This window comes from Cervus elaphus, chromosome 11 (genome assembly GCF_910594005.1).
Source record: "Cervus elaphus chromosome 11, mCerEla1.1, whole genome shotgun sequence".
Lineage (NCBI taxonomy): Eukaryota > Metazoa > Chordata > Mammalia > Artiodactyla > Cervidae > Cervus > Cervus elaphus.
Window position 1 is genome coordinate 55,907,112 of NC_057825.1, and position 24,488 is coordinate 55,931,599.

The window sequence follows — 24,488 nt, forward strand, 5'->3', positions numbered from 1 at the left end:
AGGCAAATAATTTTTATACAGGACTAACTAGCCATAAAAGGCAAAGCCTGGTGAATTATATTACATAAAATAAAGAGCTTCTGATCATTAGAAAACAGCATTAAGTGAAAGGGCAAAAAGGCTAGCCATCAAGTAGAAGGTATTTGTAATACCTATAATCTGGTAATGGACCTACACAAGGATATACTTCTAAAACTCTTACCTATTAATAAGAGAATGGCATAGGATTGAAAAAAGGCAAAAGACCTGAACAGGAACTTCACAAAAGGTGAGATCCCAATGGCCATAACGATATAAAGAGGTGCTCAAACTCATTCGTTACTGTGAGTGCTAAGTCGCTTCAGTTAGGTCTGACTCTGTGCGACCCCATGGACTGTAGCCCACCAGCCTCCTCTGTCCATGGGATTCTCCAGGCAAGAACACTAGAGTGGGTTGCCAAGTCCTCCTCCAGGAGATCTTCCCAACCCAAGAATCGAACCCATGTCTCTTACTTCTCTTGCATTGGCAGGCAGGTACTGCTGAGAATAAGGAGAAACCATAACCCTCCTGCCCTGCTGATGGAGGTATAAATTGCTACAATCACTTTGGAAAACTGTTTACTAAACTATCTATTATAGTTGAAAGTAGATCTTATATCTCAGCAATTTGATTCCTTGGTATTTACCCATCAAAATGCATACGTATGTTCAATAAGAGACATATACAAGAATGTTCATAGCAGCCCTATTAATAACAGCCAAATGAAGATGACTGAAGACAACCCAAACATCCATTAATGGTAAAGTGAACAAGTATATAATGGTACAGTCACATAATATAAGAAAACCACTTAAGAGGCTGTATGAAATGCCCTGGAAAAATAGCCTAAGACTTAATTTTTTAGGGCAGTACAAATAAATTTCCCAAGCAAAGCTCCTTCTCTCCTGATTCAAAACATGGCTTTTCTCTGTAGAATATTAGACTGGGTCACTAACAAATTCTTATGCAGTGCAGTAACTGTTCCCTTCTTTCACCTACTTGTACAGAAATAACAGCCTGTACCAACCTTTCAAGAAACCCGGAAAAAATCTCAACTGTGACATAAATAAAATCTGGGCCTATTTTCTAATTTTACTTGGTTATACAGTAAGCAGAGCCCAGAAATGTTAAATTATTCCTAACACAAACCAAATTATCATTTTGATCTTTTTTGCATCAAATTTTTGCTCATATACATTTTTAACATGGTTCTAACTGTTATTATGCATAGAACTGTGTAGTCTATTTCTTCTTTCAACATTACATTGAAAATTTTCCATACTGCTACACAATGCTTTAAAGCCACTATTTTAAACTACATAAAGCCACCACTACCCTGGTGGCTCAGACGGTAAAGAATCCGCCTGCATGTGGGAGACCTGTGTTCGACCTCTGCATTGGGAAGATCTCCGGGCAGAGGGCATGACAACCCACGCCAGTATTCTTGCCTGAAGAAGCCCCATGGACAGAGGAACCTGGTGGGCTACAGTCCATGGGGTTGCAAAGAGTCAGACACGACTGAGCGACTAAGCACAGCACAGCACAATATCTTAATAAGCAGATGTCCCACAATTTACTCAGCCCCAGTGCTGAGTATCTAGGTTTTTCTAATATTCCACCACTATAAACCATGATGTCATGGACTGCTTTTTTCAAGTAGCTTTTATCAATACTACATTTCAGATGATTTCCCTTGGCTGGATTCTCAGACTGAGGTGGATGAACATATCTGTAGCTCTAGTTATGTAGTCTTTGTCCACTATTTGGTTCTATTTTGAACACACTGCTTATGTTTAAACAAAATTCTAATAAATTCTGGATGGTTCAGTTGCTCAGTTGTGTCCGACTCTTTGCGACCCCATGAACCACAGCATGCCAGGCCTCCCTGTCCATCACCAACTCCCAGAGTTCACCCGAACCCATGTCCACTGAGTCAATGATGCCATCCAACCATCTCATTCTCTGTCGTCCCCTTCTCCTCCCACCCTCAATCTTTCCCAGCATCAGGATCTTTTCAAATGAGTCAGCTTTTCGCATCAGGTGGCCAAAGTATTGGAGTTTCAGCTCCAACATCAGTCCTACCAATGAACACCCAGGACTGATCTCCTTTAGGATGGACTAGTTGGATCTCCTTGCAGTCCAAGGGTCTCTCAAGAGTCTTTTCCAACACCACACTTCAAAAGCATCAATTCTTCGGCGCTCAGTTTTCTTTATAGTCCAACTCTCACATCCATATATGACCACTGGAAAAACCATAGCCTTAACTAGACGGATCTTTGTTGACAAAGTAATGTCTCTGCTTTTCAATATGCTGTCTAGGTTGGTCATAACTTTCCTTCCAAGGAGTGTCTTTTAATTTCATGGCTGCAATCACCATCTGCAGTAATTTTTGGAGCTCAGAAAAATGAAGTCAGCCACTGTTTCCCCACCTATTTCCCATGAAGTGATGGGACCGGATGCCATGATCTTAGTTGACTTAACACTTAAAATCCCTTTATTTCTAAGATAACTTGAGATGGCTTACAAAATAAACATACATAAAAAAGAAACAATAAAAAATTATAAACAGGAATAATAAGTGAACAAATAAATGTTGTTATTGCTTAGTCACTAAGCTCTGTACAACTTTTTCATGACCCCATGGACTGTAGCTGGCTCCTCTGTACATGGGATTCTCCAGGCAAGAATACTGGAGTGGGTTGCCATCCCCTCCTCCAGGGGATCTTCCCAACCCAGGAGTCAAACCCACATCTCCTGCATTGGTGGGTGGATTTCTTTACCACTCAGCCATCAGGGAAGCCTGGACAAATACATATATCCAACTAAATTAGGGGCTAGCAAACTACAGCCTATAGACCAAACGTGGCCCACCATCTGTTTTTTTAAAAAAAGAAGTTGAAATGAATCACAGTCAGGCTCATTCCAAAGCCTTGTCTATGTCTGCTTTCACGTTATCATGGCAGAGCTGAGTAGCTGTAATTCACAGATCATATGGCCAACAAACCCTAAAATATTTTCTATCTGGCTTTTATAAAAAAAAGCTTACCAATTCCTGAACTAGACTATCTATCCATAATTACAGATTTTAATCTTAAAACTGCAACATTCCCCTACTATTCTGTTAAATCAACTTCTGTTTCGGGTCGGAATAGAGCCATGGTGACCTGATTTCACATCCATCAGAAATAACAATAACAAAAGCAGACATGAATATTAAACATTGGTTTCAATACAATGGACATTAGGAAATGAAGGACAGAGAACAGCAAGGATATAGTAAACTTGAACATTGTTTTGCTGTTGTTCAGTCACTCAGTTGTGTCCAACTCTTTGTGACCCCATGGACTGCAGCATGCCAGGCTTCCCTGTCCATCATCAACTCAGGGAGCTTGCTCAAATTCAGGTCTATCAAGTCAGTAATGCCATCCAACCATCTTTATTCTCTGTTGTCCCCTTCTCCTGCCTTCAGTCTTTCCCAGCATCAGGGTCTTTTCCAATGAGTCAGCTCTTCGCATCAGGTGGCCAAAGCATTGGAGCTTCAGCTTCAGCATCGGTCCTTCTAACTAATATTCAGGGTTGATTTCCTTTAGGATTGACTGGTTTCATCTCCTTGCAGTACAAGGGACTCTCAAGAGTTCTCCAACACCACAGTTTAAAAGCATCAATTCTTTGGCTCTCAGCTTTCTTTATGGTCCAACTCCCACATCCATACATGACTACTGGAAAAACCGTAGCTTTGACTAGATGGACCTTTGTTGGCAAAGTAATGTCTCTGCTTTTTAATATGCTGTCTAGGTTGGGCATAGCTTTTCTTCCAAACAGCAGCCATCTTTTAATTTCATGGCTGCAGTCACAATCTGCAGTCAAAATCTGTGATTTTGAGCCCAAGAAAATAAAGTCTCTCACTGTTTCCAGTGTTTCCTCATTAGTTGGCATGAAGCGATAGGACCAGATGCCATGATCTTCATTTTTTGAATGGTGAGTTTTAAGCCGGCCTTTTCACTCTCCTCTTTCACCTTCATCAAGAGGCTCTTTAGTTCCTCTTCACTTTCTGACATAAGGGTGGTGTCATCTGCATATCTGAGGTTATTGATATTTCTCCCAGCAATCTTGATTCCATCTTGTGCTTCATCCAGCCTGGCATTTTGCATGATGTACTCTGCATGTAAGTTAAATAAGCAGGGTGACTATATACAGCCTTAACATACTCCTTTCCCAATTTGGAACCAGTCCATTGTTCCATGTCCAGTTCTAACTGTTGCTTCTTGACCTTCATACAGGTTTCTCATGAGGCAGGTAAGGTGGTCTGGTATTCCCATCTCTTTGAAGAATTTTCACAGTTTTTTGTGATCCACACAAAGGCTTTGGCATAGCAAATAAAGCAGAAATAGATGTTTTTCTGGAACTCCCTTGCTTTTTCTATGATCTAACAGATGTTGGCAATTTGATCTCTGGTTCCTCTGCGTTTTCCAAATCCAGTTTGAATATCTGGAATTTCATGGTTCACATACTATTGAAGCCAGGCTTTGGGAATTTTGAGCATTACTTTGCTAGCATGTGAAATAAGTGCAATTGTGCAGCAGTTTGAACATTTTTTGGCGTTGCCCTTCTTTGGGATTGGAATGAAAACTGATCTTTTCTAGTCTTGTGGCCACTGCTGAGTTTTCTGTATTTGCTGGCATATTGAGTGTGGCACTTTCATAGCATCATCATTTAGGATCTGAAATAGCTCAACTGGAATTCCATCACCCCGTACTACCTTTGTAGTGACGCTTCCTAAGGTCCACTTGACTTCACACTCCAGGATGTCTGGCTCTAGGTGAGTGATCACACCATCATGGTTGTCTGGATCAATAAGACCTTTTTTGTAGTTCTTCTGTGTATTCTTGCCACCTCTTCTTAATATCTTCTGCTTTTATTAGATCCATACCATTTCTGTCCTTAATTGTGCCCATCTTTGCAGGAAATGTTCCCTTGGTATCTCTAACTTTCCTGAAGAGATCGCTAGTCTCTCCCATTCTACTGTTTTCCTCTATTTCTTTGTATTGTTCACTTAGGAAGGCTTTCTTATCTCTCCTTGCTATTCTTTGCAACTCTGCATCCAGATGGGTTTATCTTTCCTTTACTCCTTTGCCTTTTGCTTCTCTTCTTTTCTTAGCTATTAGTAAGGCATCCTCAGACAGGCATTTTGCCTTTTTGCATTTCTTTTTCTTGGGGATGGTTTTGATCACCACCTCCTGTACAAGGTCATGAACTTCCATCCACTGTTCTTCAGACTTGAACCTAATTGACATTTATATAGCACTTCATGCAACACAGCGGAATACATGTGATTTTTAAGGACACACGGATCATTTATCAATACAGACGATCTTTGAAGCCACAAAACAAATCTCAGTAATTTGAAAAGGATTCAAGTTATTCAAGGTATGTTTTCTGGCCTCTGTGGAATGAAAATTGCAATCAGTAATATACATATCTGGAAAATTCTTAAATATTTGGAAACTAAATCAAAGACTTCTAAATATCTCAGGGGTCAAAAACAGAAATAAAAAAGGCATTTAGCAAGTCTTTTGAAGTGAATGAAAATGAAAATACAATATATTCAGCAGAAATTTTATATATAAAATGCCAATTTTAAAATAGGAAAAAAGTCTCAAATTACTGACTTCAGTTCCAACCTTAAGTAATTAGAAAAAGCAGGGCAAATCAAACCCAAAGTAAGCAGAAGAAAGGAAATAAAAAAGATAAAAGTGAAATAAAAGAAACAGAAAAATAGAGGAAGTCAATAAAAGCTGGTTCTTTGAGAATAAAACTCAGAGCAAACTGATCAGGAAAAAGAGAGAAGACATAAATTATCACTATCAGGAATGAGAGAGGGTACCACCTTCAGGTTCCACAGATAGTAAAGGAACATAAAAGAGTACGATGAATAATTTCATGCCCATATATCCAACAATTTAGATGAAAAGGACAAATTCCTAGAAAAAACAAAGTAGTAAAGCTCATCCAAGAAGAAAGAGATGACCTAAACAGCCCTACATGTAATTAGAAAAATAGAAATTTTAGTTAAAAATAGCCTTCCTAAAGAGAAAACTCTAGGTCCAGATGACTATACTGGTGAATTCCACCAAACACTTAAGGAAAAAATAATATTCATATTGTACAAACTCTTACAGAAAACTGAAGAAGAGTAAATACTTTCTAACTCATTCTGTGAAGCCAATGTTAACCCCGATAGCAAAACCAGGTAATTGTATGGCAAGAAAACCACACATCAAAATTCCTCATGTACACTGATGCAAAAACTTCTGAACAAAAATTTAGCAAATACTACCTCATAACCAAAGAAGGTTTATCCCAGAAATACAAGTTGGCTTAATAGGAAAACCAGTTAAGTACCAAGTCCATGGATTTAAAGAACTGCAGAGGGGGGTGAGACCTTAGAGCTCATCAACCTGAATACTTGTGCTTTGTAAATAATGAACTGAGGCCCACTGAGCCAAGATCACATAATTGATTAAGTATAATATGATGCTCTGGGTGTCAGAAAGTCCTGAGTTTGAATCTCAACACTACCTCCTATGGACTTGGAGAAGTAACAACTTCTCCAAACCTCATTATCCTCATCTGGTGATAATGGTGATGAATGGTGATAATGATAGTGTTTGCATCACAGGCTGGTTGTGAGGGTTAAGTAATCTGACATATTTGAAGCACTCTCAACAAACATAACTACTGCTAGCATCAACACCACTGCCTATTAACACCATATCTAGACGATGAGGTCAGTGTTAAGTTAGAAGTTTCAGTTAGAAGCAAAGGACAGAAAACATGCAGTTGTAGACACTCCTTTGAAACCATCCACACCCAAAAACTCCATTAAAGAGAATGTCACACGATTTTTTTGATTTGTCATTTCTGTTTCTGGCCTGGACTCTCCTGGGAACAAAACCTTTTTACTGAGTGTGGCCTGTTTCCTTTTTTTTTTTTTTTTTTTAATAAATATCCACCATTTGTTTCCCCCTAATTACCTGCTTTCCTGTCCACAGAGGAAAGGGCTTCAGGATGGCAGGAGGAAAGAGCTTCACACGCCCCACTTTGTCTGTGAGTCCTCGGTACACCAGCTCCATATACTGCTCCCGGGTGAAAAAGCAGCCTCGAATGGTCATGTTTGCTCCTGAAACCATGTGATCTTGGATCAGCCCCGCCAATGGCTGGCCATCCTACAAATCAAAACAGGTAAGAGAAGAACAAATTAAAAAACAAACAAACAAACAAAAAAAACAGAAGCCACCTTCTAATTCCTAATCCTGTGCTTGGGAGCCACCCACTAGCAACAGCCCTCCTTACATCCCCATGTTGTCCAGTCATGGCTGCACCTAGCCAGTGCTTGGGCCTCCCATCTTGAGAGCAAAGTGCCTCCCAGAGCACACGACCAGGGATTCCTGACCGGCTCCCACCTTTGCCTTTTGCCCACTGTTTAATATCAAAAGTGCTTCAAACTCAGGCAGGGCCCCTGGCCTTCTCTCCCTAATCCCATCTGCTTCTCGTTAACTTCAGCATATTTCTGGCATTTACGCATAAATTCGGTCTGGCTGCTGTTGGCTGTGTTCTTGTTTTTGTATTTTGGTTTTATGCTTTGGTGTTTTTCACACATTTCTGGCCTGGTTCTCCTCTAAATCAGTCACCCATTCAACAAATATTTATGGAGAGCCTACTGTATGCCGACGCACTGGGTGAGACCAGCCTTCAGTCTATTTTAGTGGCTGAAACAGACACAACCCCTCACAATGAGAAAGAGCTAGACGGTAAACAAATGACTGGAGAGATACATTATTACAAAGAATTTTAAATGCCTGTGGAGGAAAAGAATGGGATGGGTCATCACATAGATTTGGGATAGGAGCGGATGGTCAGGAATGGTCTCTCTGGGGGTATGTACAGTACCGCAGTTTGGCCTGCGGAGTGACTTGGACTCAGCCAGTGCAGAGAGTGGGGGGTTTGGGCAGAGGTTCCTTGAGAGTCATGGGTGGAGGGGGGTGCTTTGATGTACGTGACTGCAGAAGGAAAGAAGGCCTGATGTCAGTGTGTCTTCACAATCTTGCAGGTATTCATGGTAGGCTGTTGTCCACCAGATGCCAAAACATTTTGCTTTTAGAGAGTTCCCTGGTGGTCCAGTGGCTAGTACTCAGCCCTTCCACTGCCATGGTCCCAAGTTCAGTCCCTCGTCAGGGAACTAAGACCCCACAAGAACTGCAATAGGGCCAAAAATAAAACAAAAAACAAAAAAAACCCCAAACCCAAGGGCTTTTATAACAGCCCCAGTTTGGACGGATACAGTCATCTTTTCTGATCCCCAGTCTCCTGAACCCTATCTGCAGGTCTGCATTCATGGCAACATAAGGCACACTAAGGTAAAATAGATGTGCCCACTGACATTTATTAAGAAGGTGTTTTTGCTAACTTTTCCCTGTTTATAGGAACTAGAGAAAAATCTTGGATCTAAAGATTGTTATCATTTGCTTATTTGTTAAATACTGTCCAATATTATGGTTGTATTGCATAACTAAGGAACTCTCAAGTGCAGCCATGGAGAAGTGCCAGGAATTTAGCCACACGCACTAATTCAAAGGCTAAAAAGGGTGCTTGTCAAATAGTCTAAATACTGTGGCAATGGGGTTTATGTAAACTCACAGATAATTATTACAGAGGAGCCAGATAGGTGTTGCAGACGGAAGGCAAGATCAGATGGGGCACGCAGCCCGTCTTATGAAGGCCTTGAGTTATGAACACAGACAAAAAATTATACTCTGCAACTTGTTCCAAAGACAAGGTCTCATTTTGCTTAGGGGAAAAACTGAAAACAGTATTAAGCATTTGACTCATCCCACAGCCCTTTGGGGGCTTCCCTGGTGACTCAGTGGTTAAAGAATCTGCCTGCAATGCAGGAGACATGCATTGATCCCTGGGTTGGGAAGATCCTTAGGCAAGGAGATTGCAGCCCACTCCAGTATTCTTGCCTGGAAATCCCATGGACAGAGGAGCCTAGCAGGCTACAGCCCATGAGGTCACAAAAAGTCAGAAATGACTGAGCTACTAAACAACAACAGTCTTTGGAGGCAGATATAGATTTTGCCTTTTTTTTTCCCTCTAAAGAACATAATTACAAGTTACAGGATCTAGTCTGTGCCTTCTCTTTCCATCTAGAGTTTTCCATGACTAGAAAATTACCTTAATGGCTAAACTGCTTTCAATGCAATAATCATGAATTCTAGGGAGGAGTGCTGATTAAAGCAATTTACTAAGGGTCTACTTATAATTCTGAATTTTCTAAATCTGCTTAGGATCAGAAACACCATATCTGGATCAAAAACCCACATAATTGTCAGCTATCCTATTCCACTTAACATCACAGCAAAATGACATTACAATCGATGTCTTTGGTCAGGATTCTTAAGAGAATTAGCATATTCTGTGACTTGAATTTTCTAGCTGAGTTAAGTCAAGTCAAAGTCAGGAAAGTATGTCTCAAGCCTTGTTAAAAAAACTTTCTATGAAACAATGGCCCTTAATAGATAAAACAAACAGAACAGGAAAAAAAAAAAAAGAATCCACGAAGAAACATGTAAATGAAAAAGTGTAACTGTTTTCTTGGAAAGGAAACATCTCAAGTTCCCTTCATCTATTTTAAGAAGACAACAAGCAACTCTATTAAATACATAAAACTAACAATAAAATGTACTTAAATTGGATACTATGGTTAGTAAAGGAAAAGAAACCTGAAAATAGAGAAGAAATGGGACAATGAACAAAGAGAAAAGGAAACAATAGGGAAATAAAGATACATCAAGAAAAATTAACAAAAAATGGCTTTCCTGGATTAAGAAAACTGACTCTTGCCATCTCAGGACTTTGCCATCAAAGTACATGTTTCATGTGTGTGTGTGTGTGTGTGTGTGTGTATGTGTGTGTGTGTGTGTGTGTGTGTGAAGTCTCTTGTTTCATATGTGTGTGTGTGTGTGTGTGAAGTCTCTTGTTTCATGTGTGTGTGTGTGTGTGTGTGTGAAGTCTCTTCAGTTGTGTCCAACTCTTTGTGGTCCTAGGGACTGTAGCCCACTATGCTTCTCTGTCCATGGGATTTCCCAGGCAAGAATACTAGAGTGGGTTGCCATGCCCTCCTTGAGGGGATCATTCCTACACAGGGCTCAATCACACATCTTTTACGTCTCCTGCATTGGCAGGTAGGTTCTTTACCACTAGAACCACCTGGAAAGCCCTTCATTTTTATAACTATCACCAAAAATAGGATTTCTCCTCTTGGCACTTACACTAAGGGCTACACAAAATTTATCAAGAATCAAAAGCTCTTTACCGCTGACAAAAGTTGTCTGAAAGTAAAGTGAATTCTCAGGTCATCTCCTAGAATTGTCTTGTTTTTGTTTCTTACTTTTTTTATTTTCTGATTTTTCTCTTTTTTTTTTAGCTGCACAGGTGGCATGTGGGATCTTAGTTCCCAGACCAGGGATAGAACTCTTGCTCCCTGAAGAGGAAGTTCAGAGTCTTAATCACTGAACCACCAGAAAAGTCCCATTTTTTACTTTTTAAGAAATTAATTTATTGATGAGACTTTATTTTTGTTCTATTTCTGACCCTATACTCACAGGCAGGTAAGCATGTGATGAGGCACATCTGGAATTAAATAGGCCAGTCCTTAGAGAGAATCAGCATCGAAACATGTATATTATCAAGGGTGAAACAGATCACCAGCCCAGGTTGGATGCATGAGACAAGTGCTTGGGGCTGGTGCACTGGGAAGACCCAGAGGGATCGGGTGGAGAGGGAGGTGGGAGGGGGGATTGGGATGGGGAATACATGTAAATCCATGGCTGATTCATGTCAATGTATGGCAAAAACCACTACAATACTGTAAAGTAATTAGCCTCCAACTAATAAAAATAAATGGAAAAAAATAAAAATATAATAAAATAAATAGGCCAGTCCTTTGCAGAACATGGTGTAAGCAATCAAGTCCCCTATTCCATCTTATTCAATGAAAATCAAGTTTACATTGGTCTAGTGAATACTCAAGTTCACTGGCCTAAAAGCACTTCAGAGCACCCCAACTCTTCATGAGGCTAATGTCCAAAGGTCACTCTGCCAGCAAGAAAAACGCACCATCTGCTGTTTACTGGTAGTGTCCACCGTGGTGAAATGGGACATTCTCTCTAGCAGGCTAGACAACTAGCACAGTCCTGTTAGCCACTTCCTTCCACAGACCCTCACCCAGGCCCAGCCTTGCCTTGGGGGACTAAGAACACAGGAGGCTGAGCACGCAGGCCTGGGGTGGGGTCAAAGGTGCTGGGTTCTCGCCCCAGCTTCTTCACTGGCTGACAAGTCACTCACCTGTGTTTCCTCACCTGAAAACTGTACCTGCCGCCTAAGGCTGTGGTGAGGACTAAGCCAGAATGTTGCAGACTGCTCAGAGTGGTACCTGAGGCACACGGCGTGCTCAGGGCAAAGTGGCTTTTATTGCCACCACCATCACAGCTACAACTGACGTAATTTACATGAAAACACAAAAGGCCAATTTTCAAATTAGTCAATTTCCTTATAATTATTTCTTCTAAACTATTAATATAAAAATTTTTAATTTTTTTTTTTGGCTGCACCACAAGGCATGCAGGATCTTAGTTCCCCAATCAGAGATCAAACCCATACTTCCTGCAGTAGAAGCTCGAAGTCTTAATCACTGGACCATCAGGGAAACCTGTTAGTAAAAATTAATCAAACTATTTCTTCTAATTTCTGGGGGACCTGAGTGGGCCCTTAATCCCTCCTGCTCACGGTCAGCCCCTTCATTAATCAATAGCCAGCCAAGGTGGGCAGAGAAGGGAAAGAAAGTTATATTCAACTAATTGAATCTATAGGAAGCCACGCTGGTGTGTCTGGCAGGAAAAGAGGCTGGAATGCTGGGATACTGGTCACCTGCCTGGTTCTCCAGGTGGGATGGGGGAAGAGAAATTCCCAGGAGGAGAGCTCACTAACTGATGGGGGACAATCTCTAAGCAGCCTCTTATGCTTCCTGGGTGCAGACATCTCTGTCTCCTGTGGAAGGGTGGCAGGGCCCACGCTGGGAAAAAGAAGAAAAGCCACAAAGACCTGGGAGATCCTGGCCCCTCCTCCCCACCTGCTTCCACTCCAGCTGTGTCCTTGGACATGTTACACCATTTCTTCACATGTCCATGTGGCTGTTAATAGCACCTACTCCAAGGACTGTGGGGAGGAGAAAAGGAGAGGCCTCCAAGGTGCTATGTATGGTGTCTGGCCTTGAAAAAGTGCTTGGTAAATGGCAGCCATGGTTCTTTATTGTTATTACTACCCCACATTATAGCCCAAATTAATGGTGCGACGCAAACGGTTTATAAAAGAAGGGATTCACAGCAGAGATTCCTCATGTGTGGCAGGGAATTTCACCTGGACCCTCAGGATTATGTTAGTCACTCAGTTGTGTCTGACTCTTTGTGACTCCACGGACTACAGCCTGCCTGGATCCTCTGTTCATGGACTTTTCCAGGCAAGAATACTGGACTGGGTTGCCATTTCCTTCTCCAGGGGATCTTCCCGACCCAGGGATCAAACGCTGGGGGTTAAGTTGTCTCATAAAACCCTCCTTATCTTAAAGGATCAAAGTCATCTGTGGATCCTGGGGACCCTCATAGGTGGGGTGCTAAGGCTTGCCAGAGGCTGATATATTGTAGAATCCAAACAGGCTGGAAGACAAGACCTAAGATGCAGGTACTGAACTCGGCTTCCTGGGATGACTGTTACAACTTCTCTCCCAACATCTTAAGAGGCAGCAAGAACGAAACCTCCTATCTCTAAGCAACTAGGGGGCTGAAGACCCCACCCAGAAGAATCCAAGACCCTCTGCGACCCCGCTGACTCCAGGGGCTGCCTGGGGCCCAGACCTGAACTGCCAAGTTGGAAGCCGGTGATGACCATGGAACGGCCTCAAGGTCAGACCCACCTTGGGAACAAGGTACTGCTGATCGGTGCAGGCCAGGACGTAGGCCTCGGCCCGGCCCAGTTCACTCTGGGGGAAGTGGGCGTTCATCTCATCTCCGTCGAAGTCGGCATTGTAGGCCTTGCAGTTGGCGTAGTGGAGCCGCAGGACTTTCTCCTCGGGGAGGACGCGGGCGCGATGCGCCTGGATGGAGGGCCTGTGCAGGGTGGGCTGCCGGTTCAGGAGGAGAATGTCCCCGTTCTTCACATGCCGGCACACCTGTGGGCAGAGCAGAAGACGGGCTGAGCAGAGGCCACTCTGGCATCACTGCTACAATGCCAAGGGCTCACCTCGCCCTGGGCTGAGTGTGGCTTCTGTCTGTCTCATGTTTTACTCAATAAAAGGGGAACTTTCAGTCCAGAGTGAAACCCTAGAAATCTATGAGAAATAACTACTAAGCCCCTCTGGGTCTCAAGAGTGTGTGTGCGTGCTCAGTTACTATGTCATGTCCGACCCTTTTGTGACCCCATAGACTAGAGCCCATCAGGCTCCTCTGTCCATTGGATTTTCTAGGCAAGAATACTGGAGTGGGTTGCATTTCCTTCTCCAGGGGATCTTCCCAGGGACCAAACCCAGGTCTCTTGGCAATGGCGGGCGGATTCTTTACTACTGAGCCATCCAGGAATCCCAAAATGCCACTTCGCAGAGGAAACAGACCCCCACTACCGAATCCAAATTCAAGAACCAGGCACAGTTAGGGTTCGAACTGGCACGGTTAGGGTTCTTTGGTTTATGAGACAGCCTTAAGGTTCTCTGAGAAATAGCTGCTAATCCAGCAGAGTCCTGTCCTAGCTCTGGGCTCAGACTGTTGCTGTTGTTAAGTTGCTAGGCCAAGTCCAACTCTTCGAGACCACGTGGACTATAGCCTGCCTGTCTCCTATGTCCACGGAATTCTCTAGGCAAGAATATTGGAGTGGGTTGCCATTTCCTCCTCCAGGGGAGGGATAAGTCAATGATGCTACAAGCCCCTGTCCAGTAATGTCTGTCTTCTTCAGACATGCACGATCTTTCTGGAGTTTGAACTCCCCTGAGAATTAACCTGAAAAAAGAAATGGACACATCCTAAGACAGCAGGTCTATACATAACCATAAAACTCCTGGGCTTGAAAGGATCTGGCAGACCTCTAGAATCCCCACTGTAGCCACATCTGAGTACGTTAGTTCAAATGTGAATTCCACATTTCAGAAATACTTGCCCAACCTCATCCTTCAGAGCCAGGACTGAAACTCAGGGTTCCTGATTCCCAGTTCAATGCTCCCGGAAAGTATTTTATGGCACTTAAAAATTAATAACAAGTTTAAATTGCCATGGTCTTTTGGGAAAGCAATTTCACAGCAGATTTTAGAACATTAAAAACTCATTTCCTTTGGGCTTTCAGAACGAAAAAGGTGCCAATGCAAGGTTCTATGAATGATGTTTATGCAGCCATGTTAACAGTGGCAAAAACTGGGAAAAACCTGGCTGCCCCAAAAAAGGGGCATCGGTGGATAAATCATAGTATGTACTATGGAATATTATGTAATGATTAAAAAGGAGTTTGTGGCGGGGGGCGGGGGGGTCCAGGCTATGGAGCATGCAGGATCTTAGTTCCCCAACCAGGGATTGAACTCAGGTCCCCAGAAGTGGAAGCTGAGTCAACAGGGACTGCCAGGGATCCTTTAAAAAGCATGATTTAAATGTAGACCAGTCTTGAAGAAATGACAATAATGTATTTAAGTAAAAGAAAAACCATCCAGGTGCCATCTATGGTGATGTATTAGTGTCAGTCGCTCAGTCATGTCTGACTCTTTGCGACCCATGGACAGTAGCACGCAGGCTTCTCTGTTCATGGAATTCTCCAGGCAAGAATACTGGAGTGGGCAGCCATTCCCTTCTCCAGGATCTTCCTAGCCTAGGGATCAAACCCAGGTCTTCTGCATTGCAAGCAGATTTTTTTTTTTTTAATTTTTATTTATTTTTTTAAATTTTTTATTTTTTTTTCATTTATTTTTATTAGTTGGAGGCTAATTACTTTACAATATTGAAGTGGGTTTTGTCATACATTGACATGAATCAGACATGGAGTTACATGTATTCCCCATCCCGATCCCCCCTCCCACCTCCCTCTCCACCCGATTCCTCTGGGTCTTCCCAGTGCACCAGGCCAGAGCACTTGTCTCATGCATCCCACCTGGGCTGGTGATCTGTTTCACTATAGATAATATACATGCTGTTCTCTCGAAACATCCCACCCTCGCCTTCTCCCACAGAGTCCAAAAGTCTGTTCTGTACATCTGTGTCTCTTTTTCTGTTTTGCATATAGGGTTATCATTACCATCTTTCTAAATTCCATATATATGCGTTAGTATACTGTATTGGTCTTTATCTTTCTGGCTTACTTCACTCTGTATAATGGGCTCCAGTTTCATCCATCTCATTAGAACTGATTCAAATGAATTCTTTTTAATGGCTAAGTAATATTCCACAGTGTATATGTACCACAGCTTCCTTATCCATTCGTCTGCTGATGGGCATCTAGGTTGCTTCCATGTCCTGGCTATAAACAGTGCTGTGATGAACATTGGGGTGCATGTGTCTCTTTCAGATCTGGTTTCCTCGGTGTGTATGCCCAGAAGTGGGATTGCTGGGTCATATGGCAGTTCTATTTCCAGTTTTTTAAGAAATCTCCACACTGTTCTCCATAGTGGCTGTACTAGTTTGCATTCCCACCAACAGTGTAAGAGGGTTCCCTTTTCTCCACACCCTCTCCAGCATTTATTGCTTGTAGACTTTTGGATAGCAGCCATCCTGACTGGCATGTAATGGTACCTCATTGTGGTTTTGATTTGCATTTCTCTGATAATGAGTGATGTTGAGCATCTTTTCATGTGTTTGTTAGCCATCTGTATGTCTTCTTTGGAGAAATGTCTGTTTAGTTCTTTGGCCCATTTTTTGATTGGGTCATTTATTTTTCTGGAATTGAGCTTCAGGAGTTGCTTGTATATTTTTGAGATTAATCCTTTGTCTGTTGCTTCGTTTGCTATTATTTTCTCCCATTCTGAGGGCTGTCTTTTCACCTTGCTTATAGTTTCCTTTGTTGTGCAAAAGCTTTTAAGTTTCATTAGGTCCCATTTGTTTATTTTTGCTTTTATTTTCCAATATTCTGGGAGGTGGGTCATAGAGGATCCTGCTGTGATTTATGTCGGAGAGTGTTTTGCCTATGTTCTCCTCTAGCAGTTTTATAGTTTCTGGCCTTACATTTAGATCTTTAATCCATTTTGAGTTTATTTTTGTGTATGGTGTTAGAAAGTGTTCTAGTTTTATTCTTTAACAAGTGGTTGACCAGTTTTCCCAGCACCACTCGTTAAAGAGGTTGTCTTTTTTCCATTGTATATCCTTGCCTCCTTTGTCGAAGATAAGGTGTCCATAGGTTCCTGGATTTATCTCTAGGCTTTCTATTCTGTTCCATTGATCTATATTTCTGTCTTTGTGCCAGTACCATACTGTCTTGATGACTGTGGCTTTGTAGCAGAGTCTGAAGTCAGGCAGGTTGATTCCTCCAGTTCCATTCTTCTTTCTCAAGATTGCTTTGGCTATTCGAGGTTTTTTGTATTTCCATACAAATTGTGAAATTATTTGTTCAAGTTCTGTGAAAAATACCGTTGGTAGCTTGATAGGGATTGCGTTGAATCTATAGATTGCTTTGGGTAGAATAGCCATTTTGACAATATTGAGTCTTCCAATCCATGAACACGGTATGTTTCTCCATCTGTTTGTGTCCTCTTTGATTTCTTTCATCAGTGTTTTCTATGTATAGGTCTTTTGTTTCTTTAGGTAGATATAGTCCTAAGTATTTTATTCTTTTTGTTGCAATGGTGAATGGTATTATTTCCTTAATTTCTCTTTCTGTTTTCTCATTGTTAGTGTATAGGAATGCAAGGGATTTCTGTGTGTTAATTTTATATCCTGCAACTTTACTATATTCATTGATTAGCTCTAGTAATTTTCTGGTAGAGTCTTTAGGGTTTTCTATGTAGAGGATCAAGTCATCTGCAAACAGCGAGAGTTTCACTTCTTCTTTTCCTATCTGGATTCCTTTTACTTCTTTTTCTGCTCTGATTGCTGTGGCCAAAACTTCCAAAACTATGAGAGTAGGCACCCTTGTTTCTTCCTGATTTCAGGGGAAAAGCTTTCAATTTTTCTCCATTGAGGGTAATGGCAAGCAGATTTTTTATCATCTGAGCCACCAGAGAAGGCCATCTAAGGTGACAGGATGAGGCGATTTTAAACCCAATGCAACTCTACGTGTTTATACACACGAGGACAGAGGTATTTAGATCCTTACTGAGCTGCTCTGTGGTATCCTCCAGGCAGGGGGACATGGAAAAAGAGAAAGATCACCACCTGGACCTTTACACTTCTTAGTGCTATTCATGTTACAATGAGCGTGTGTCACTTTTAGAAAAAAAAATTTTTTAAAGATCTTCAACTATTTCTAAAGAAAGCACAAAAAACTGCACAAGTGATATGCTCAGTGCGGGGGGAAATATAGAAAATACAGAAGAGAATGAAAAACCACAAGTAATTTTACTCTTCAAAGATAACCACTGTTCACACTTTCTTGCTCTTTACCAATATCAATATGCCATTGGTCATGTCCTCCTGACAGGACACCTCCTCCCACAAAGCTGATTTTAGTATAAGGCCTTTCATCTTTGCTGTTGTTCAGTTGCTGAGTTGTGTGCAACCCTTTTGAGACCCCATGGACTGCAGCATACCAGCCTTCCCTGCCCTTCACCACCTCCCAGAGTTTGCTCAAACTCATGTCCATTGAGTCGGTGATGCCATGCAATCATCTCATCCTCTGTCATCCCTTTCTCCTCCTAACCTCAATTTTTCCCAGAATCAGGGTCTTTTCCAATAAGTTGGCTCTTTGTATCAGGTGGCCAAAGTACTGGAGCTTCAGCATAATTAATTACTGGGCTTCCTAAATGATGCACAGAGATGCTATTTTAAAAAACAAATGCATGGGAATTCCCTGGGGTCCAGTGGTTAAAAATCTGTGCTCTCACTGCCAAGGGCCTGTGTTCAGTCCCTGGTGGGGGAACTAAGATCCCACAAACCACTCAACGTGGCCAAAAATATAAAACATCAAAAAAACAAAAAATTAATGAGGCAACTGCTACCCCAATCATTCCGCATGGCTGCCCTCAACAGCCCAGAGGAATTATGGAGACTCAGTGAGTGCTCCTCCCATCCCAAGTCTTCCCTAAATTACTCAGCAGATAATAGGTTGGAGGAAACAAATTACTCAGAGTCTATTTTCTTCTCGTCATCCACAGTATGAAGCTGGATCAGAGAGCTGGTTATAGAGAGGCTAAAGGTTAACAAGAGATGCGCCCACTGGCCTCCCCTCATTCCTGCTCAGCTGGGCTGAAAGTTTCCTCCAACTCAGGGAAGCAGAGAGCAAACCCCTCAAATTCTAAAAGGCAGTCCTAAAAGCAGCGAGCAGGAACTCGGTCTTTCTGCTCCTCAAGGAATCCAAACCCATCCCTCTCCTGCCCCCACATCCATGTTTCCAAGGAGACCTGGATTCCGAGGATTCCCATGAGTGTCTGCCCAGGGCACGTTATGGAGCCTGAGCTGACTTTGAAGGTCTATTTCTTTAGCTTCTCAAGGGAGGAACTGCCCAGACCTGTGGCTCAGGCCCCAAAGCCCAGGCTGGGCCTCGGAACAGAGTCTCACAAATTCGAGACATCCTCCGGCATAAGCAAACCCCACAGCTGGGAAGGCTCGCAGGCCCATCTGGCAGTCTCTGGCCAATCCAAACAGAAGCCCTGGAGCACAGAGTGCTCCCCTTGCCAACCCAAACCAGAGGCCCTTCCTTTCTCTTGTCTCTAAATAAATACCACAGTGAAAATTAGCGTGCTCCAGTGCCCGGGTCAGAGTTCTCAGAAGCAGACCCAGAGCCAAAGAGCTGCTCTTGGGGCTGACTGCTGGGCCTGGAAATGAGGCTGGGCCAAGCCAGCCACTTCCTCCTCCGTTTACGAGGGCCAGGGGAAGGGGCAGAGACTTCACTCCTGCCCCTTGTCATTGAACCTGCAGTCTCTCCTGACCTGGGTCTCTCCCTCCCAGTCACGTAACCCAGTCCTTTGGCCTAGTCCTTATCTATATGGAATGTATTCAGCAAAACTACTTTACAAATTACAAGTAGGCTGTGAATGCATTTATACCTGACTACGTGTATAAACATTACATATAACATCACTGAGGTTTTGGAAACTAAAAAGAATCATTCTTAGTCCCCAGGTCCTGATATGTGTGTGCATGCTCAGTCACTACAGTCGCGTCTGACTCTTTGTGACCCCATGGACTGTAGCCCACCAGGCTCCTCTGTTCGTGGGATTCTCCAGACAAGAATACTGGAGTGGGTTGCCATGCCCTCCCTCCAGGGGATCTTTCTGATCCAGGAATCGAACCTGCATCTCTTACATTTCCTGCATCGGCAGGCGGGTTTTTTACCACTAGCGCCACCTGGGAAGCCCAAGGTCCTGATATAAGGAGCACTTCTGTTTCAAAAGGCCCCTTGCTCGCTCCATGGAGCCTCCTGCACCTCAACGTGGACCCGTCCAGTCCACAGGGGTTTCCTGAGTATTTCCTCCACGCTGGGTGCTGGGGAGAGTGGAGGGTCTAATACCCTGCCCTTGTTCTCAGGGGTTTAGGACTTGAAGTGGAATAGGTGGGGGCCCATGGAATGACCCCAAAAGGCAATGAGGGTGGGAGGTGAGGTGGGACACACAGGGAGAGGGATCCCACGCCAAGTGTCAAAGTGACAAACTGCACACCACCTGTCTTCATAACTAGAGTTTTTTGGGAACACAGCCCAATCCAATGGCTTTGTACTGCCCTGGCGGCTTTCACAGGTTCATGTTACAAAAATGGGGCTGAGTTGCTGCCACACAGACCACATGGCTGACAAAGCCTAAGATGTTTACTCTCAGGTTCCCAGGTGGCTCAGCGGTAAAGAACCCGCCTGCCAATGCAAGAGATGTGGGAAGATGCCCTGGAGGAGGGCATGGCAACCCACTCCAGTATTCTTGCCTACAAAATTTCATGAACAGAGTGAGAAGCCTGGCAGCTACAGTCCAGGGAGTTGAAAAGAGTCATACACAAATGGGCGACTGAGCACACACACGCACCTTGGCTGAAAACGTGTGCAGGCTCCTCCCCTGGAGGAGTGATAGTGTTCCCAGCAGGCACGGCAAGTTCAAGGACTGAAGGGCAAGTCTGGACAGGATGCTGACAGGTGGGGCTAGGGGAGGAAGCAGAGACAGTACGCTGATGTGAACTTCAGCCGGGAGACAGATAAGGCCAACTGCCCTTATTTCCCTGCAGCTCAGAACTCATCTCCATCCCCTCTTGTAAGCAGCCCAGTGAGTGCAGTGAGGCACACCTGCCCTCTCTGAAGCCAACTCCCAACCCCACAGATGTAAAGAGGCCACATGAAGGAAGTGTCCCTGTGTATCTGCCTCGTCATCACATCCCAATAATGTCAGTAACCCCACCATCCTACTACTTTTGCTCTAGTTGGAGATGACAAAGGTTCTGGGGCCCAACTTCTCCCACTTTGTTCAAAGGGCTCTCCTGGGTCACAGGTGGCTTCTGTCTGGGCAAATCTGATGCATCTTTCTTTCTCCCTCTCCTTAAACTTCATATTTAATTCCACAAACACCTCCTATGTGCCTTGGGAAGATGCAAAGGTACTCTGGGGCTGGTCTTGACCACAGGTGGGGGACGGATGCTGGCGAGAGCAAGCCCGGCTGGCCACCCTCCCCACCTGCTTCATGCTCCCACAGGTCCCCCACTTTCTGCCTGTCCTACTTTGTGCTCAAAGAGCTTAATTTTCTGACAATTTCATTTCTCTTTTTTTGGCCACACCATGTGACTTGCCAGATCTTAAGTTTCCCAACCAGGGATCAAACCTGTGCCCTCTACAGTGAAAGTGTGGAGTCTTAACCACTGGACCACCAGGGAAGTCCTGATAATTTCATTTCTTAACTCTATGACCCCTAACTGAGGTCCGACACTTCTACCTATTACGTGAGATAGGCCCTTAGGTTCTCCACCATCACCTCAGTTTAGAGGGGCCCAGACGCACCTCCTTCCAGAGCATTCCATCTCCTGCACTGGAAACCATGGCTTCCTTCTCATCTTCCCTCTTCTATAGCCCTGACACCCAGCCTACTCCCAAACCCATCCTCCCCCTCGGAAACATACCCTCCTTTCACCCTGGGGTCCCCTGCAGCCCCCAGGCTGGTCCTCAATCATCTTCTGACGACTCCAAACTCGCCCTGCATGCCCACCCCACCTCCTTTCTTCTCCAGCATCATGTGGGTTCAGTCAGCACCCTCCGTCACTGTCCCCTTCTGTCTGCCACACCACTCGACAGTGGTGACACACGTATGGACTCACTCCCTGGGGGTGCCCCCACCGGCTGTCCACCCTAGGGCAACAAGAGCTTGTCCATGGTGCCTGGCAAAGCGCAACACAGAGCTTGCAGTGGGCCCTGCCACCACCTGACCCCACTCTGCTCTCCTCTCTCAATTCTTCTCTCAAAGTGTCCTACGTCTCACATGCTTGACTTAATAGTTTGAAAGTTATCTTGTGGTTGTCTTGTTTCATCATAAGTTAAGAAAAATACACCTTTATTTCTCTTGCATCTTTCACATAGCTCCAAGCAAAACATGGGGCTCTTAAGAATGGCAGAATAGGGGCTTCCCTGGTGGCTCAGTGGTAAAGAATCCACCTGCCAAGCAGGAGAGGCGGGTTCAACCCCTGTCCAGAAGATTCCACATGCCACAGAGCAACTAAGTCCAAGGGCCACAACTACTAAGCCTGTGCTCTAGAGCCGGTGGCCTGCAATAAGAGAAGCCACCGTAATAAGAAGCCTGTGTACCACAGAGCAGCCCACACTTGCTGCAACTAGAGAAAAGGCCATGCAGCAACAAAGACCAACACACTCAAAACCAAATAAAATTATTAAAAAAAAAAAAAAAAAGGCAGGATAAGTCTGCGAATCTGTACACAAACATCACTTAACACATAAGAAAAGAACGAACAGGTGGCTGAACCTGTCTGCCCCCAGCTGCCAAAGCAGAAGATGCAAGGCCTGTTACCACTGGACCTCAGGACAATGGTGAGATGGGGAGGAAGCAAGAGGACAGGCTTCAGTGAAGAGCAGTGGGGACCAGTGCTCACCGAGACAAGGCTTCCTCTCCCTCTCTGTCCTCCAACCAAAGCCCCTTCAAGCTTCAACAGTCCTCTGCAGAGCTCGAACCCACTAAAAAGAAAACCTAGTCGGTCTGGACATGTCAGAAGGCAAGAGGAAGCCTAACAAACATGTGGATGGGTGAGGACGACACATTCCATCACTCCCTGACTTGGGCAGTCATCGTAAATTAATCCCAAATCCGTTTCACTCCAACAATTTCTGCGACTCTTGCCTGGTTGAGAGTTGTTTGCTATACCCCTCCCAGCTGAAATGGCTGTTACCTGACACAAACACAAATGATATTACCTACCCATCTTATGCCCTCAGCAGACATTGCTAATCGATCTTGTACTTTTTCTGTGGGAGCCCAGAGAAAGCCTGGGGATCCCTTAACATAGTGCTATAGGTGAGAACTAGCAATCTCCAGAAAGTGAAGCATCAGCTGAAACCAGTCAGTTTTCACAGACACAGAATGGTTCCTTCCTAGGGCAGCTCTCCAACTTCAGCATGCAGAGGAACCCTCCAGAGGCCTTGTTAACATACAGATTCCTGGGTTCCATTTCCAAAGAGTCTAATTCGGGGTGGGGAAGGGGAAAAAAGGGAGACAAACGTGCATTTCCCACTGGCTCTAGGAATGCTGCTGCCGAGGACCACTTTTGAGCAGCCCTGTTTAAGGGCAGCAGATCACTGTGGAGTTACAATGAAAGGGCATTTCTCCAGCCCCTGGTATGTAACTGGAATTGTGCTGCCTGCATGGGATGATCAAATGAAGTTTTATCATGGTGCTGAGGCCCTAGGGAACACCCACAGGTGGGGTCAGCCCCTTGTGGGGTGAGGGGGGTAGGTCTGGGGTGGGGGGAGCAGGAACAGTTTTCACAGCCCTCCTACACTGGCACCACGGCAGAAGTGACAGGGGAGCCCAAAAGGAGCAGCCTAAGCCCCTGACCAAATATGCCCGTTACTCACAATTTTTGTCCCCTGGGGCTTAGGGGCCCCCGTAGCTGGTGTCAGGAGCTGTTTGGCCACGGCCTCCCGCTGCGTAAGGTCCGAGGCGCTCAGGGCTGTGCGACTGCCATCCTCATTGATGACCATAGAGGCTCCAGGGTGCACGTTGGGGCCGTTGATGACCGCCTGCCTCAGTTCCTGAACGTTCCAGGGGGTGACTGGTTGAGGGTAGGTCAGCTTTGTGGCAAACACCTGGAAACAAGGAGGGGATATGAAAATTCAGGGTGGGCAGAAAAAGGTCAGAAGGACCCCCAGTGTGACTCAACAGGCTGTGTGACTTTTCCCCTAAGATGTGGACGTGCTCCCTGAGCCAAGAAGGTCCTTCAACCAAAAAAGCAACATCTCCCTGTCTCTTCCACAATCATTTTTCCAGATTTGCTCCCTCCAAGGAAGAGAGCAGGTCTCCTTTTCTAGCAGAGTAATCTGCCCAAAAAAAGTTATCTGAGGATAGTAATTTATGCAGTAGAATTTTTTTTAACCTATTTTAAAATTTCATCATTTCCTAGTCTGCCAATAAATTCGTAGTCCCAAAAGATGGAATATAGCCTGGAACATGAGCTTGAGAGAATTGGCGAATACTTGCTCTCAAGTATCACCCTCCCCCACCAACAATTCCCCTCCCCTCACCCCCCAGCAGTCATCACTAATTGATGGTGGCCATGCCCTGAGCCCAGACATGGCATCTTAATCTCTTTACTTGGCCTGAGATAAACCCGATTCGGTCCCCCGATACATGAGAAAATGGCAGTGCTCCACTTGACACGCCAGGCCTGCACCACACTCCAAGGAAAATGACTGCCCTGGTTAATCGAGTTCTGAGCTATTGAATATTAAAACCCTCTGATGCTTCAAAAGGCATATAACTACGTTAGAGACTCTTGAGGAGTCCCATGGAAAGGCACTCGCTGAACACTGGCCAGGTCTCTGCGTGAATGGCACCCCCACCCCAATCCCCACCACCCTGACCAGTGCTCCCTGCCCTGTGGCCCTCTCCACCTCTGCCAACGCAGTGACCACTACCTGACAGAGTGCTTATGTACAGACTGTGCCCAGCTTAGGATTTTTTGGACTTTATGACAGTGTGAAAGCAACATGTATTTGATAGAATTCATACTCCCCATTTTGAATTCTGGTCTTTTTCTGGGCTT

The 24,488-nt window shown here is 44.3% G+C and overlaps 1 protein-coding gene across 1 annotated transcript in view; it reads right to left on the reverse strand.

The window, feature by feature from the left end:
- POLR1A (RNA polymerase I subunit A) overlaps positions 1-24,488 on the reverse strand; it is an 84,136-nt gene that overhangs the window by 35,563 nt on the left and 24,085 nt on the right. The window contains exons 12-14 of the mRNA XM_043917800.1: positions 23,302-23,532; positions 13,049-13,303; positions 7,053-7,244 (exon numbers count right to left, since the gene is read on the reverse strand). Of these exons, the coding sequence (XP_043773735.1) occupies positions 7,053-7,244; positions 13,049-13,303; positions 23,302-23,532 (678 nt within the window). The remainder of the gene's footprint in view (positions 1-7,052; positions 7,245-13,048; positions 13,304-23,301; positions 23,533-24,488) is intronic.